Here is a 14411-nt window from a genome sequence, read left to right on the forward strand (position 1 = left end):
GGCGGGCAGGGGCAGGGCGCGGAGGGCGGGGGAGGCGCGCGGCGGCGGCGGGCGGGGGAGGAGGAGGCGCGGAGGGCGGGCGGTGGAGGAGGAGGCGCGGAGGGCGGGCGGTGGAGGGGGAGGCGGCGCGCAGGGGGCAGGGGAGGCGCGCGGCGGCGGGCGGTGGAGGAGGAGGCGCGGAGGGCGGGCGGTGGAGGGGGAGGCGGCGCGCGGGGGGCAGGGGAGGCGCGCGGCGGCGGGCGGGGGAGGAGGAGGCGCGGAAGGCGGGCGGTGGAGGAGGAGGCGCGCGGCGGCGGGCGGGGGAGACGTGCGGCGGCGGCGGGCGGGGGAGGAGGAGGCGCGGAGGGCGGGCGGTGGAGGAGGAGGCGCGCGGCGGGGAGCAGGGGAGGCGCGCGGCGCGCGGGCGGGGGAGGCGCGCGGCGGCGGGGGGCGGGCGAGGCGCGCGGCGGCGGGCAGGGGAGGAAATGATAAAAAAAAGATTGTGGGGTATAGAGGATGGAAATAGAGGACGTTGTTGGAGTAAAATTTGGTATAGAGAATGAAGTTGATATGGAGGATGGAAATAGGGGATGGGATTTGGAGGATATCGCTGGAGATAGGCTTAGAGCCCCTGCGTGCTTCATCGATATTGCGCCCATGCTTTGATTCTACAAACATAGCAACTTGATCCAAGACTCAAAGCAAGGGGAACTAGATCTGCAAATCGCAAAGGCTCGTAGAAAAGTTCACTTACCATTCACAAGCAGGACCATAGGAGCTTTACCGGATGAGCTCTAGCACGTTCCCACCATTGATGCAAGGGAAAAGGTCCCCTCCTCCTCCTTCCCCCTTGTCTCCTCTCTCACTGCCGCCATTGTTGGTAGGATTGAGGTCCTCTGAGTCTGACCACTCTCCGCGGACGCCTCCTCTCTTCCGCCCTCCATTGATGGACGGGAACGCTCCCCGTGAATCCGGATCTAGTAATGTAAAAAATAGCTCGTCCATTAATTGTCTTTAAGACTGATCTTCAGAAAATAAAAAATTATAGTCAAGCCATCCTCTCTCAGCCTCCCTCCCAGCTTTCCCCTGCCGCACTCTTCTTTCATCCGCTCCGCCCTGCCCGCTCGCGGCGGCGGCGAGGACCACCTCGCTCCCGTCACTGATGGTACAGACTCGTACAAATGGGATAGGGAAGAACAAATCTGCTGCTGCTCCCACCTCGCTTTGGATCAGCCTAAAAAGTAATGAATATGCAAATGTATTCAGCACTAGTGAACGGTAAAGAATCAATCCCCGTAAGAGCATCACGCGGACTCTGCTGCTTCGGCGGGCGGCGGCCGAGCGCCCGAATTCCTCATGCGCCGCCCCCCGCGCTCCTCCTCGCCTCCGCCTGCACCGGCCGCCGAACCCCACCTCGCCCCCACGCCAACAGCCGCGGCGGCGCCGAGGCCGAGCTCCGCCCGCCTACCTTCGGAGAGCATCACGCGGAGCTCGGCCAAGCCGGCCATGCCGCGCCATCGGCCCCTGCCGGAGGCCGCCCACGCCGAATCTCGCTCGTGAGGCCGAGCTCCTTCGTCGACGCACCATGGTCCGTCCAGCGACGGCAGCTGAGCTCAGGCTTGCCTCCACCCGTGCCGCGCGGCCATGCCAGGCCCAGAATTCCTTTCACTTGTTCCGGCCTTTGTACTCCAGAGCCCAACGCCCCCTCCTCTTCCTCTTAGCGTCGCAGCAACCAGCAGCCCAAGCACCTGCGGCCGGCGGCGCGAGCGCACGGCTGAACATGCTTTTAGATCTGCTTCATTTTCTCCAACGCGCCCCAGGTAGGAAAAATCACCATCTCTCGTCCAGTTACTGTTTGAGGGAGGCCAAAGCGAGCGCTCCGGTCTCCGCCGGCGGGGCCGGCGGTCTTCCTCGCCTCCGATGGCCCTCTAGGCTTCGCGAGGTGGTGGAGACCGCTGTGCTTCTCCCGGTCGGTGGTGGTGATCCTAGTAGTTCTAGGGTTAGGTTTCCGGCGGCGGCGTCGAGGCGTTGGCGGCGGCGGCGACGTCAAGGAATAAGGTCCTCCCGGGCTCCCCCCCGTCTCGGTGATGCTTCACTCCGGCGTCGTCGACGAGCCCGTGGAGGTGGAGTCCGGCTTCGCCGGCTCCTGTGTAGGAGTCCGCGTGGTCTGCCGTTGCGTCGCCTTGGTGAGGCGGCGGTGCCGGCGACGCGCTTCGTCAACCAGGCAGCGACAGTTATGGGCTTTGTGGCTGGATGGAGAGTGGATCGAGTTCGGGCTTCCTTCGACGCGAGTCGACGGCGAGCTTCGATCCAAGGTCGGAGGGGCTCGGGGTGCGTCCCCGGCCGATGCTTCTTCTACGGTGGTTTCAACCCGGCCGCGGTGTCGGGTGTTTACTGCGGCTCGCTTCAAAGCCTTCTGGCTATGGGGCTCCGCCAGATCTGGGTGGCGTTGGGTGTCCCCGACGCCGATGACGGTCGGCGGCGGCGGTCGTCAGTGTGGGTGGAGTGTACGGTGGCCATGATTTTTGGTGATTTTCTTTTTTTTTCTAGGGGCTTCCGTGCATTTTTGCCAGTACAACTGTCTCTGTATCCTGTACGTTTGTGTCTGTATGCGTATGCGTCATTGTATGTTTTCCTTGTCTATTATTACAGATACGTATTATAAAAGAAATACGCGCCCCAGGTTCGTAGCTTGTAGATAGATCTGCTTCATCTTCTTCATCTTTGATCGAAAGCCAAATTCTTTTCTTTCTTCTCTGTATACCTTTGTTATCTGTGATATTTGTTAGGCTTTTGATGCCATCTTGTTTTTTGAAGGCACCGCTGCAGGCTGCTGGATCGATTGCGAGAAAGGACGCGAGATAGAAAGTGCAATGGACTTGGTAGTCCAATCTGTTTGCTGCTGCCTGCTGTTTGTGGTAGGTACTCTTCCTTCCTCTCCATCCTCGTAATCGCCTCAAATCGAGGAAATCTCTGTAGCGATTCTCTAAAATCGTTGAGATTGACTCTAAACAAGGTCTTTTTCCCCACATCTTTGTAATGATTCTTTCCTGTTTTTTTCTTTGTTTTGATGTGTTGAAGTTGACGATGGGAGGTCTCTCGCGGCGGTTTCTGAATCTGGTCATGGACAACCGCATCCGTGGGGTTAGATCGCTGCGCTGCATCGACCTCACGCGCCATCACCTCTTCAACACAACCATACCTGCACAGTCACCGAACGGAAAGGGATCTGGATCAGGACTGCAAGACGCTCCCACCTCTCGGGAGACTGCGGCTGTTGCTGACAACCGGGGGAACAAACAGGTTGCGGGGGACACCTTAAAGATGGAGGAGATTCGACTTCCCAGCCCAAGCTTCAGCATCTGTAGCTCAGCCACGAGCAAAGGATGGGATATAGAATGCATCCCGCTTGCAGGTCACAAGGTGTTCTGCACTGACCGCTCTGGGTGGACCATAATCTTCGATGCTAACATGCGCCAAGTGGACATCATGCCCATTCTCCAGAGGCCCAAGCGGCGGCCGATCTCCATCTTCATCCCCAGCGATGCTGCTGCGGACAACCATGATGATGTGGAAGGCAGTCTCTTCGTCTTGGAAAGTGCTCCTAACGATGAGGTGAGATACAGCGGGCAGCTGAGCAGTCAGTTCGAGGCCTTTGTCTGCCGGAAGCCTACAATGACAGCGTCCACCAATCCTTGTCACCACCTGCTCCTTCCGCCACCGCCGTTCGTCCGTGACCCCAAGTACAGTCGCAGCTGGCCCCCCAAGATCAGCTCATATGCAGTGGTCAATGGTGGCAGTGGCAGCAGCACCCAGATACGCATATCCGCGGAGGGTGCTGGCACTTACAGCTTGGACACGGTGCTCCACACATGGAGCCAATTGGGAGAGTGCGCTCTACCCTTCCGTGGCAAGGTTGAGTATGTTCCCGAGTTGAAGCTCTGGTTTGGCATCTCTCGCAAGGACCGGACTTTGGTTGCTGCTGACCTCTCCGCCATGGGTTCCCAGACACTACTGGTGACTGTTGGGATGGAATTTGACCCACCCGAACAATGGCTGGCAGCACGACATCCTCAGCTTGTTAACTTGGGCTTTGGCAGGTTTTGCATCGTGAGATTCTTCTACACCCGGACTTCTTTAGCCTTTGGCGAGGTATATGAGGAATACTTCGTTGTCTTGACTGGGGTGGAGGTGGTGCGGCGTGACAATGATGTCAGTGGCAACGGCAGCAAAGGGAAAGTGGAACTCCAGATGATCAAGCACAAATCTTGGTACCACATGTGTTTTGGCAGCGATGGTACCATTGAATCAGCGTTCTGAATGATTTCGAGGCTTATATCAAAACTCCCTTTTCTATCCATTATGTATGCCTGAATAATTGTGGGACCTCTTTGCAAGAGACAGGTAGTCAGTTCTTTTTAGGATGTTTTTTAGGATGTGTTTAGTTGGGGAGCCAACTAAAATAGAATGGTTCTGTGTTTGGTTGGGGAGCTAACTGAATGGTTCCATTCCAATTTTTAAGAATCAAGCCGCTCCGTTCTATGTTTGGTAAGCAGAATGGAGCCGTTCCATTTTTTGTTTAGTTGAAGAGTGCGCTAGAGCAGAACTATTCCATTATTTCATTATGTGTTTGGTTGTGGTTACCTTCTCTTTCTTGGGTGAGCTTATCACCATATTTAAGAACTATTCCGTTCTGTGTTTGGTTGGAGAGCAAGTAAGTGTGGTTACCTCCTCTTTCTTAGGGTGAGCTTACCACCATATTTTAGTTAAAATGTATTATACTATAATACATGTCCATATATTTATGCAACATAACTGAGTTTCAATATGATATAATATATAGAATTAATTCCAAAAACTGAGTTTCAATATGATATAATATATATAATTAATTCCAAATGTATTGTTCAATGACACAGGTAGAGTTTCAACATGATATAATATATAGAATTAATCCCAAGTGTATTGTTCAATGACACAGGTAAAAGTACGACGCATATATGAGTTTATATCACCATGACATATATCAAATTTAAGTCAACCAAAATAACTAGACTAACCAACATAAGGACAGCAGCCACCATGACACTAATCATAACCCACAAGTTAGAAGTTCTCACTAACAAATCTCGAAAACCACGATAGCTTCCAATCGAATAGAAGTTTTCACTAACAAAATTCGAAAATCACGATAGCTTCCAATCGAATGGTAGATTCACGAAAGCATGGGCATCATTAGGATGCCTAACCAAGTAATGATAGTATCAGACTTGTGGTGAAGCTTAAAACCTAGAAGACTGTCCACGGCTTCAAACAAACCATTTGGTAAAGCATTGCTTGCTTTCTCTGTTGCCTTTGCTAGCCTTTACCTGCCACGATCAAATGCCTCAACCAAGCAATCAGTCTTTCTCCCGGTATTATTAGTCTTGGCTCTATTAGCTGGCCTAGCTGATGAAGATATATCATCATTGACAACACTTTTACCAATACCATGGTTTAGCCCATTACTTTCTGCAATGCCATCAGCCCCATTGCTCACACCTTCACTTTTATCATTCCCAATTGATTCATTAGAGCTCTTTGCATACTGACGGGTAGTAATACTATTACCAAAGATTGTAACTAGAAAACCATATTATGGAAGAGGCTGGTTCAAATATTAATCATCAGCCTTATTTTTTATCCTAACAGTGAGTGCAACACTAATTAAATACAATATCCAGCATATAGTGATATCAAATATAAAAGGATAGTGAAATTCATACCGCCATATGTCCTTTGTAGTGGTCATGATCCAGAGAAACAATGAATTCATCTTCATCCCAAAGAGCAGCACTCAAATTCTTAAGATAGTTGATCCTAGCGTACTTATTCTTCCATGTATTCAAGTGATTACTAACTTGATCACCTGTCCTTGTGAGTTTAAAGTGATTGTTGAGAGCCTTAGCACAAGCGTTGAGATGAACTTTCTTGAAGCCGGTAGAGATCTTAGTGCCATCAGCTACAATGTTGATAAGAAAGGTGAGCATAAATGTGGACTGAGTTGGAGTCCATTGACACAATCCATCACCATACACTGAATCATGACAACAGATACATTAAATTCAGAAAGATAGTTTGCCAAAGTACATATCCATATTTCAGCAAGTTTGCCAAAGTACATGTCCATATTTCAGCGACATACATGTGCATGCAAATAAAAGATATATGTGCATACAAAGAAAAGATACATGTTCTACGTGTCCATACAAGTGAAAGGCACATTAAAAGAAATATATAACAATCATATATTATTTGCATGATAGTCTTCCCACATGGCATTGGCAAGTTTCTGCTTGAAGTTAAACATAAAGGCATGCTCTGCTGCTTGTCCATGAGAAGATGTTTGATGATTAATGGTAGGCAATTCCTCACTCTCAGCAGTGATAAAGTCATCACCTCCATCTTGTATAACCCAATTGTACAACAAGCAACCATAATTTCTACTTGTGTAGAGAAAGGATAGAATGGTGTAGCATCATCAAGAATTTTAAATCTCCTCTTCAATGAACCAAATGCCCGCTCAACTATGACTCTCAAATATGAGTGCCTATGATTGAATAATTCCTTCTCATTTTGCACAGAATTGTTGCCCCACTCATTCAAGTGGTACCGAACACCACGAAAAGGGGGTAGAAATCCATGTTTGACTCCATATCCGGCATCAACTAGGTAGAACTTGCCTAGCATACAAGGGATATGTATGTAAGCTACACTAGGTATTAAATTTCATGACTAAAATAATAAGCTACACAAGTTTTATTTTACCTTCAGGAACACGAAGACCATTTTCCCTCTCTAAAGCATCCGTAAGACTGAGCGTCATGGGCTGTCCCCTCCCAACCGGCCAAGATAAATGTGAATTGAAGATTAAAATCTACAGCTGCCATGATATTTTGAGTAGCATAACTCTTTCTACTACGAAAGGAAGCCTCCTTATATTTAGGAATAGAGGCTCGCACGTGTGTGCCATCTATTGCTCCAATACAATCCTATTATACAATTAGAATGCAAATAATATCAGAAATTACAATCTGAACTCCACCCTTAAAATGAAGGGGAGATAGGCCTCACACGTTAAAGTAAGGATCCCATCTTGCGTTGGGACTGGTCTTAGATATACTTCCATCCCAATTCCCAAATGTTCATTAATCAAGGAATAAGATGCACTTGCTACCTACAACCGGCTGGCGGAAAGGGTTATTGTCCATTGAGAAATAGATAAAGTAGTAAGATGTATTAATGGTGCTCAAATTAATGAGATCATGCAGATGGTCACTAGACAGCTATAGGTGACTCACAACAGATCAATAATGACAAACCATCTGACTTCTGTAAATCCCAGCCATGGACTACACAAAAATCCAAATGAAGCCATAAACTAATAGACAAAAACAGATTGTTAATTAAAACACACATCCCTTGCTGCATATCAGCAGTTGAGAACTTCCATATGTAAATACTATGTCTTGGTGTGCAACAAAGCTGCAATAGGAACACCCCGACCAAGCTTTGTCGCATGACAAATTTAAGCGAAATTTAATTTAGCTCATATCATTTGAATTTGCTGGTATTCAATTTCCCAGCATTCCCTCGGGAGTAATCCAAGTTGGAGATAGTTAAGTATAAAGATAAGTTGGAGATATTACTTATTGAGCTCCCAGGACGAGATGTTTGGTTGCCTGCATGGAGACATGGTGCAGAAGGTCAAAATTATCAAAATATTCATACCTATAATATTTATTTTGCATGATTGTACTACGACAGTCCCTAACTCATCTTATTATGGCTTAATACTCTTTAACATACATTAATACTATCACTCAATACATATACTGATCATATAATAATTGTATCATTAGCAGTGAAAATTAGCACATTGTGCGAGCTCGAAAGCAACCAATCAGGCGACAAGAGATCATGGCCCGTGTGGACCTCACCGGAATGATGAAAATGCACTTTTGTGAAGTCGAGCCAAGAACATGAATTTTACAATCGCATGCAAGAACATAAATTAAGACTGCAGATACTTAATTAAGATACCTTAGAATCAACATGGGCAGGCAGGAGCCAACATCACAATACAGTACGGAATGGACAACACAGGTACTAGAAAACACTTTAATGTCATACTTGAACTAGAAACGACGCCACACTCTCTTAAAAGTCTTGAGTGCCAAAATTACCATACTAAACATGATGCATAAAAACGGTCTTGTAAGCCCAGCTCTGGAACTGTTCAGAACACTGCTGAGATACCATTGCTGCTATTAGACTTGTAACGTCTAGATTTGTGATTTGAAAATTTGAGTTCCACTCTTCCACTGCCCTTATTGGCACTTGCATTGGCATTGCTACGGTGTGCATGCAGCGCCACCTCCACACCGGTCAGGACAGCAAGATTCTGGTCAATTAATTCATCACTGATGTCACCCTTGGCAGTCGTAGTGTGTAAGAACCTCACGATGCAGAACTTGCCAGACCCCAGATTGATAAGTTGAGAATCCTTGCATTCCTTCCATTCCTCTGGCAGGTCAAGCTCCTTCCACCTACCCAGTAGCTGTGGCTGGGAGTCCATTGCAGAGAGGTCAGCAGCAGCCAAGGTCTGGTCACTGGCAGAAATGCCAAACCAGAGCTTCAGCTCAGGTACATACTCAACCTTGCCATTGAAGGGTAGCGTCCACTTGCCGACTTCAGTCCATGTGTAGCTCGTCGTGTTAAGGCAATAGGTCCCAAGACCTTCGACGGATATGCAAATCTCAGAGCCACCGTTGACCACAGCATAGGAGCTGATCTGTGGGAAGCTGTGCCACTGCTTGGTGCTATGGACATATGGCAGCGACGGAAGGAGTTGGCAGTGCCAGCACTTGTAGAAGAAGGTTGGGCCCGGCCTGCGGTAGACAAAGGCCTCGAACTGATACGTCTGCTCCATGCTGCTTGGCTCTGGTTTGAGAATCCTCTCCATGACAAAAAGTTTGCTGCGGATGCCACCGTCATGGTCATCCAAATCAGGGCTGGGAACAGAGAGGGAGATGGGCGTCAACTTGGGCTTGTGGAGAGGGGGCATGATCACCACGTTTCCTGTGTCTGCCTCCAGGAGGACACCACGCCCCAACTGGTCCACACAAACCACTCTGCGATCCGCAATCGGGAAGAAGTGCATCAGTTGGTCGCTCAGATCTGAAGTAAAGCCACGGATGCTGAAGCTTGGGCTGGGAAGCCGAATCTTCTCCATCTTTAAGGTGTCCCCCGCCACCTGTTTGTTCCTCTGGCTGCCAGCAACAGCCACAGTCTCCCGAGAGGTGGGAGCGTCTTGCGGTCCTTCTGATCCAGATCCCTTTCCGTTCGGTGACAGTGCAGGTATGGTTGTGTTGAAGAACTGCTGGCGCGTGAGGTCGATGCAGCGCAGCGATCTAACCCCACGGATGCGGTTGTCCATGACCAGATTCAGAAACCGCCGCGAGAGACCTCCCATCGTCAACTTCAACACATCAAAACGAAGAAAAAAAAGGAAAGAATCATTACAAAGATGTTGGGAAAAAGACCTTGTTTAGAGTCAATCTCAACGATTTTAGAGAATCGCTACAGAGATTTCCTCGATTTGAGGCGATTACGAGGATGGAGAGGAAGGAAGAGTACCTACCACAAACAGCAGGCAGCAGCAAACAGATTGGACTATCAAGTCGACTGCACTTTTTATCTTGCGTCCTTTCTCGCAATCGATCCAACAGCCTGCAGCGGTGCCTTCAAAAAACAAGATGGCATCAAAAGCCTAACAAATATCACAGATAATAAAGGTATACAGAGAAGAAAGAAAAGAATTTGGCTTTCGATCAAAGATGAAGAAAATCTAGCAGATCTATCTACAAGCTACGAAGCTGGGGCATGTTTTTCTTTTGTAATACGTATCTGTATTAATAGACAAGAAAAACATAAAATGACGCATACGCATACAGACATGAACGTACAGGATACAGAGACAGTTGTACTGGCGAAAATGCATGGAAGCCCCTAGAAAAAAAAGAAAATCACCAAAAACCATGGCCACCGTACACTCCACCCACATCGACGACCTCCGCCGCCGACCGTCATCGGCGTCGGGGACACCCAACGCCACCCAGATCTGGAGGAGCCCCATAGCCAGAAGGCTTTGAAGCGAGCCGCAGTAAACACCCGATGCCGTGGCCGGGTTGAAACCACCGTAGAAGAAGCATCAGCCGGGGACGCACCCCGAGCCCCTCCGACCTTGGATCGAAGCTCGCTGTCGACTCGCGTCGAAGGAAGCCCGAACTCGATCCACTCTCCATCCAGCCACAAAGCCCACAACTGTCGCTGCGTGGTTGACGAAGCGCGTCGCTGGCACCGCCGCCTCACCAAGACGACGCAATGGCAGACCACGCGGACTCCTACACAGGAGCCGGCGAAGCCGGACTCCACCTCCACGAGCTCGTTGACGACGCTGGAGTGAAGCATCACCGAGACCGCGGGGGGGGGGGGGGGGAGGACCTTATTCCTTGACGTCGCCGCCGCCAACTCCTCGACGCCGCTGTCGGAAACCTAACCCTGGAACTACTAGGACCACTACCACCGACCGGGAGAAGCACAGCGGTCTCCACCACCTCGCGAAGCCCAGAAGGCCATCGGAGGCGAGGAAGACCGCCGGCCCCGCCGGCAGAGACCGGAGCGCTCGCTTTCGCCTCCTTCAAACAGTAACTAGACGAGAGATGGTGATTTTCCCTACCTGGGGCGCGTTGGACAAAATGAAGCAGATCTACAAACTACGGACCTGGAGCGCGTTGGAGAAAATGAAGCAGATCTACAACAGATCTACTGATTGGAACACAACAAAATCACCCGAAAAATACTCGGGTAGGACTCTTGAGCTGGTATTTTTATATAACACTGTCCTCTGAAACTATATAAGGGCAGAAAAGGGACCCCCTCCAAAATGAGATCAACCAGATCAACACCTAAGGCACTACAAACCACCACATAGGACATAGGGTATTACGCTCTCGGCGGTCTGAACCTGTGTCTAAACTTTATGTTCCTTGCACTTTCGAGGTCCTGATCTCTGCGATACCCTACCTACAACTCACCACCTCAGTGGTATCCCTTAGTAGGCTTGGCGGTAAAACACTGACACCCTCTCTCCCTCTCGGGTGTGGCAGCGGCGGATGGGGAAAGGGGGAAAACCCCAAAGGGTCCAGGGTTACGCGAGTGCGGGTGGCTAGGGGTCTTTATAGGGCGGCCGCTAGGGTTTGAGGGGTCTCAGACGCTGAGGGACGGCTGGGATCGTTGGCTTCCATGCCGCGGACGCGTGGTAACATCCGGCTACATGCGGCGTGGGTGGTTGCTAGGTTTTGGGCGCTTGCGGGCGAGAAGGGCCAGGTGGAGAAGGGTAGGCGCGGGCGGTTATGCCCCTTGTTGCGGAGCGAGGACGGCGGTGCTGGCGCGGGTACGTAGGGGCGGAGGCGGCGAGGGAGCGGCTGGAGGATGAAGGAAAAGCTGACAAGCGGGACCCGCTTGTCAATGGCTGGGCGAGGGGAGCGGGTAAGGGGCGGTGCGGTGTGTGAGGACAGTGTGGTGCTTGGATGGCCGTGGGCCGGTGTTGGGCCATGCGGGGTGCAGCGCGGGTGTAGGTAAAGATGGTAACGGGTACAAAATATACGTGTGCCCGCGGATAGCAAACCCGACGGGTGCGGATACGGGTTTGCATTTATGCCCGCGGGCGCGGGCGTGGGTACAACCTTAACCCGACAGATATCTGCTAACGGGTTTGAAAATATAATATCCGCATCCGCAAACCCGCCAAACCCGATTTAGCGGCTGACATGTGGGTCCTAAACTGATTTCATCTAGTGTTTATGTTAATGTGTGATATATCATGTATTTATGTACGAGACTAGTTTATTTATATGCTTAAATTTATTTATTTTCTTAAATAAATAGTGTTTATTTGCTGTTGAAATGTAATATGTGCTTGATTTTCTAAATCTTGCGGGTATGCGGATATCCGCGGATAGCAGTTATGGGTGAAATTTCATGCCCGTGGCGGGTTGCGGGCGCGGGTACGGGTACGAATTTTAGTACGCGGGTACGGGTTTACAAAGTTAATATCCACGCGGATTTTACCCGTTGCTATCTATAGGTATAGGCCACTAGTAGGCCGAGCTCAGCCAGCTGAGCTGCTTGGGTTGGGCTGTGCTGGGCTGGCCCGGTTAGGGTTTTGGGCTAGCTGCTGGGCTGAGTTAGATGTTAGCTTTTGGAATTAAATTTGAATGGCTCAATTCAAATTTAATTCCCATGCAAATTCAAACTCAAACAATCTAATTCAAATTCGAATAAACAAGCTCAAAAGAAATCCAATTAACTGCAAACTATTTCACGCTAACATTTTAATGATGCTTAGTTCAAATTTAAGTTTAATTACTAGGAATTTTAGAAAGGGAAAGAATTCACACTTAGGTTGAGGCTATCTACAAGCACATGCACGAAAATATTTTGAAACCCGTATTTTTCACACAAATAACATTTCAGAAAAATCTAGGATGTTACAAATGGACTGCCCTAGGCTTGGCAGACCAGCTAGGGTGTCGTAGATCGCCATTCAGATGAAGAACAAACAGCAGCTAGGGTTGGAAAAGTAATGACAAAGACAAAAAAGAGTAGTTGTGTTTCATAGATTCGATTGTGGTTCATTCAATCGGCCTACACCCTTCAACTATACATGGGCGGTATGGGCTTGTCCAACAAGCAAGGGCCGCACCAAAAAGTCTCAAACCAACAAAACACGGGTTAAGGAAAGTATAAATCTGAGTAGATCTCGAAATCTCGTCAAAACCCGCAAATTCGGACAATGACCGACTCATTCGGTCAATCCAATAACATATGACCGAATCAATCTGTGCTCCTTGGCTCGGCTATGGTTCGGCTCTGAAATGACCGATTCATCCTGTGCTATCACCAATGCTTTTGACCGAATCAATCGCTGCTTGTCGGCTCAGCTCATTCTCGGCTCAGTTTCGGCTCTGAAATGACCAATTCATTCTCTGCTATAACCGATGCTTTTGACCGAATCAATCGGTGCTAATCGGCTCGGCTCGTTATCGGCTCAGATTTGGCTCTGGAACGACCGATTCGTCAGCGATGCTTTTAACTGAATTAATGTGTCAATTGTAGCACTTCGTCTTTCGTCGGCCATAACTTCCTCATCCAAAGTCCGATTTGGGTCATCCATATATCCATTTCGGTCAATTCGACGAGGGCTATCTAATGGTGATCATCTTTCTGCATTTTGATTCCATCTTACATTCGATTAAGGCTAATCTTTATATCTTCATGCTCAAATTTACCCGTGCCAAATGTGAGTGTCAACAGGCGGCTGCCAGGAGGCTGCTGCTACTGCAACCGACGGCGGCCATGGCCACGGCCACCAACACTTTCCATGTCAAGGGTGCCGCCCATCAACCATCAACGACGACGACAACGGCGGTGGCCAGAGGTGCTAAACCTAGCGTGGAGTTCAACGCCAGCACGAAGTCGGCGCCGGGGAGCAGATTTAACCCGAGGCATAATTATTAGTTAGCCAATCCATCAGTGAAGGTCATGGCCGATTGGCCGGAATCTACAAGCGCCCTTTGGGTCTGACAGCTTGTACCTCTTCTGATGATCCTCTTTTGTATGCTTGTAACTAGCTTGCTCTCTCTCTCTCTCTCTCTCTCTCTCTCTCTCTCTCTCTCTCTCTCTCTCTCTCTCTCTCCCCTTTTCCTTGGTCAGCTTGTAGTAGACATAACTAACCTGGTAGGACTACTACGAGCAGACAAGGTAATTTCAGTTAAAAATAGTGCTGGATCATAGTTAAGCATAGAATCACAAGTCTTGTGTTATTAATAGAAACGATCATAATGTTTTTTTTTCATTGGAGGGCTCATTTTGTTGGCATTCATCCTGAAGTTGGAATTGGGGAAACAAGTGTGTCTGTTTCTCTGCACTCTATGTTGGTAACTGGAGATCCATCTGTGCATGATACTCGTCCGTCTTCCTTCCCTCATCATTGTTGCCATGTTCAGGCACTCAAACAGCATTGCCCTTATCTTTGGAAGTTAAATAAGGGAAGCTTGGCCGTCATGGGTATGCTTACATAGCTTACTGCATCCACACATAACCAACCCCCAAGCGGGATCTCTGCCCCAACAAACTTGACCATACAGGCACCGGCTCTTTTCCCCAAATCCTATCTGTTCATTTCAACTCATCTAAATCACTGTTCCTTGTTCCAAACTAGCCCTCGTCTGACAGCAAATGATGAGAGAGCCATGACGGCACCCAAAAAGGAGGTTATGATTTAAAATAATAATAATAAAATTAAATTAAAACAACGTCATCGCAAA

At 49.1% G+C, this 14411-nt stretch overlaps 2 protein-coding genes across 7 annotated transcripts; one reads left to right on the plus strand and one right to left on the minus strand.

Moving 5' to 3' along the window:
- The first annotated feature begins 1049 nt into the window (after positions 1-1049).
- LOC112903425 lies at positions 1050-4404 on the plus strand. Of its 4 annotated transcripts, none has more exons than XM_025972691.1 (3): positions 1050-1799; positions 2797-2897; positions 3061-4404. In XM_025972691.1, the coding sequence occupies exons 1-3, from the start codon at positions 1565-1567 to the stop codon at positions 4297-4299; spliced, it is 1575 nt and encodes a 524-aa protein (XP_025828476.1). In that variant the 5' UTR covers positions 1050-1564; the 3' UTR covers positions 4300-4404. The 4 variants fall into 4 exon arrangements, with proteins under 4 accessions (XP_025828476.1, XP_025828477.1, XP_025828478.1 ...); XM_025972692.1 differs by having other exon boundaries at positions 2809-2897; XM_025972693.1 differs by lacking the exon at positions 1050-1799 and adding an exon at positions 2481-2662.
- A 2798-nt stretch (positions 4405-7202) lies between these two features.
- On the minus strand, positions 7203-9910 carry LOC112902822. Of its 3 annotated transcripts, none has more exons than XR_003230674.1 (3): positions 9658-9910; positions 8062-9499; positions 7203-7700 (listed from the first exon to the last, which is right to left on the minus strand). XR_003230674.1 is itself a non-coding variant. In XM_025972000.1 (2 exons), exon 2 carries the CDS (start codon positions 9491-9493, stop codon positions 8258-8260), a length of 1236 nt encoding a protein of 411 aa, XP_025827785.1. In that variant the 5' UTR covers positions 9494-9499; positions 9662-9909; the 3' UTR covers positions 8046-8257. The 3 variants fall into 3 exon arrangements, 1 of the variants encoding a protein (XP_025827785.1); XR_003230673.1 differs by having other exon boundaries at positions 9662-9909; XM_025972000.1 differs by lacking the exon at positions 7203-7700 and having other exon boundaries at positions 8046-9499; positions 9662-9909.
- Positions 9911-14411: the final 4501 nt, after the last annotated feature.

This window comes from Panicum hallii, chromosome 8 (assembly GCF_002211085.1).
Source record: "Panicum hallii strain FIL2 chromosome 8, PHallii_v3.1, whole genome shotgun sequence".
NCBI classification, from domain to species: domain Eukaryota; kingdom Viridiplantae; phylum Streptophyta; class Magnoliopsida; order Poales; family Poaceae; genus Panicum; species Panicum hallii.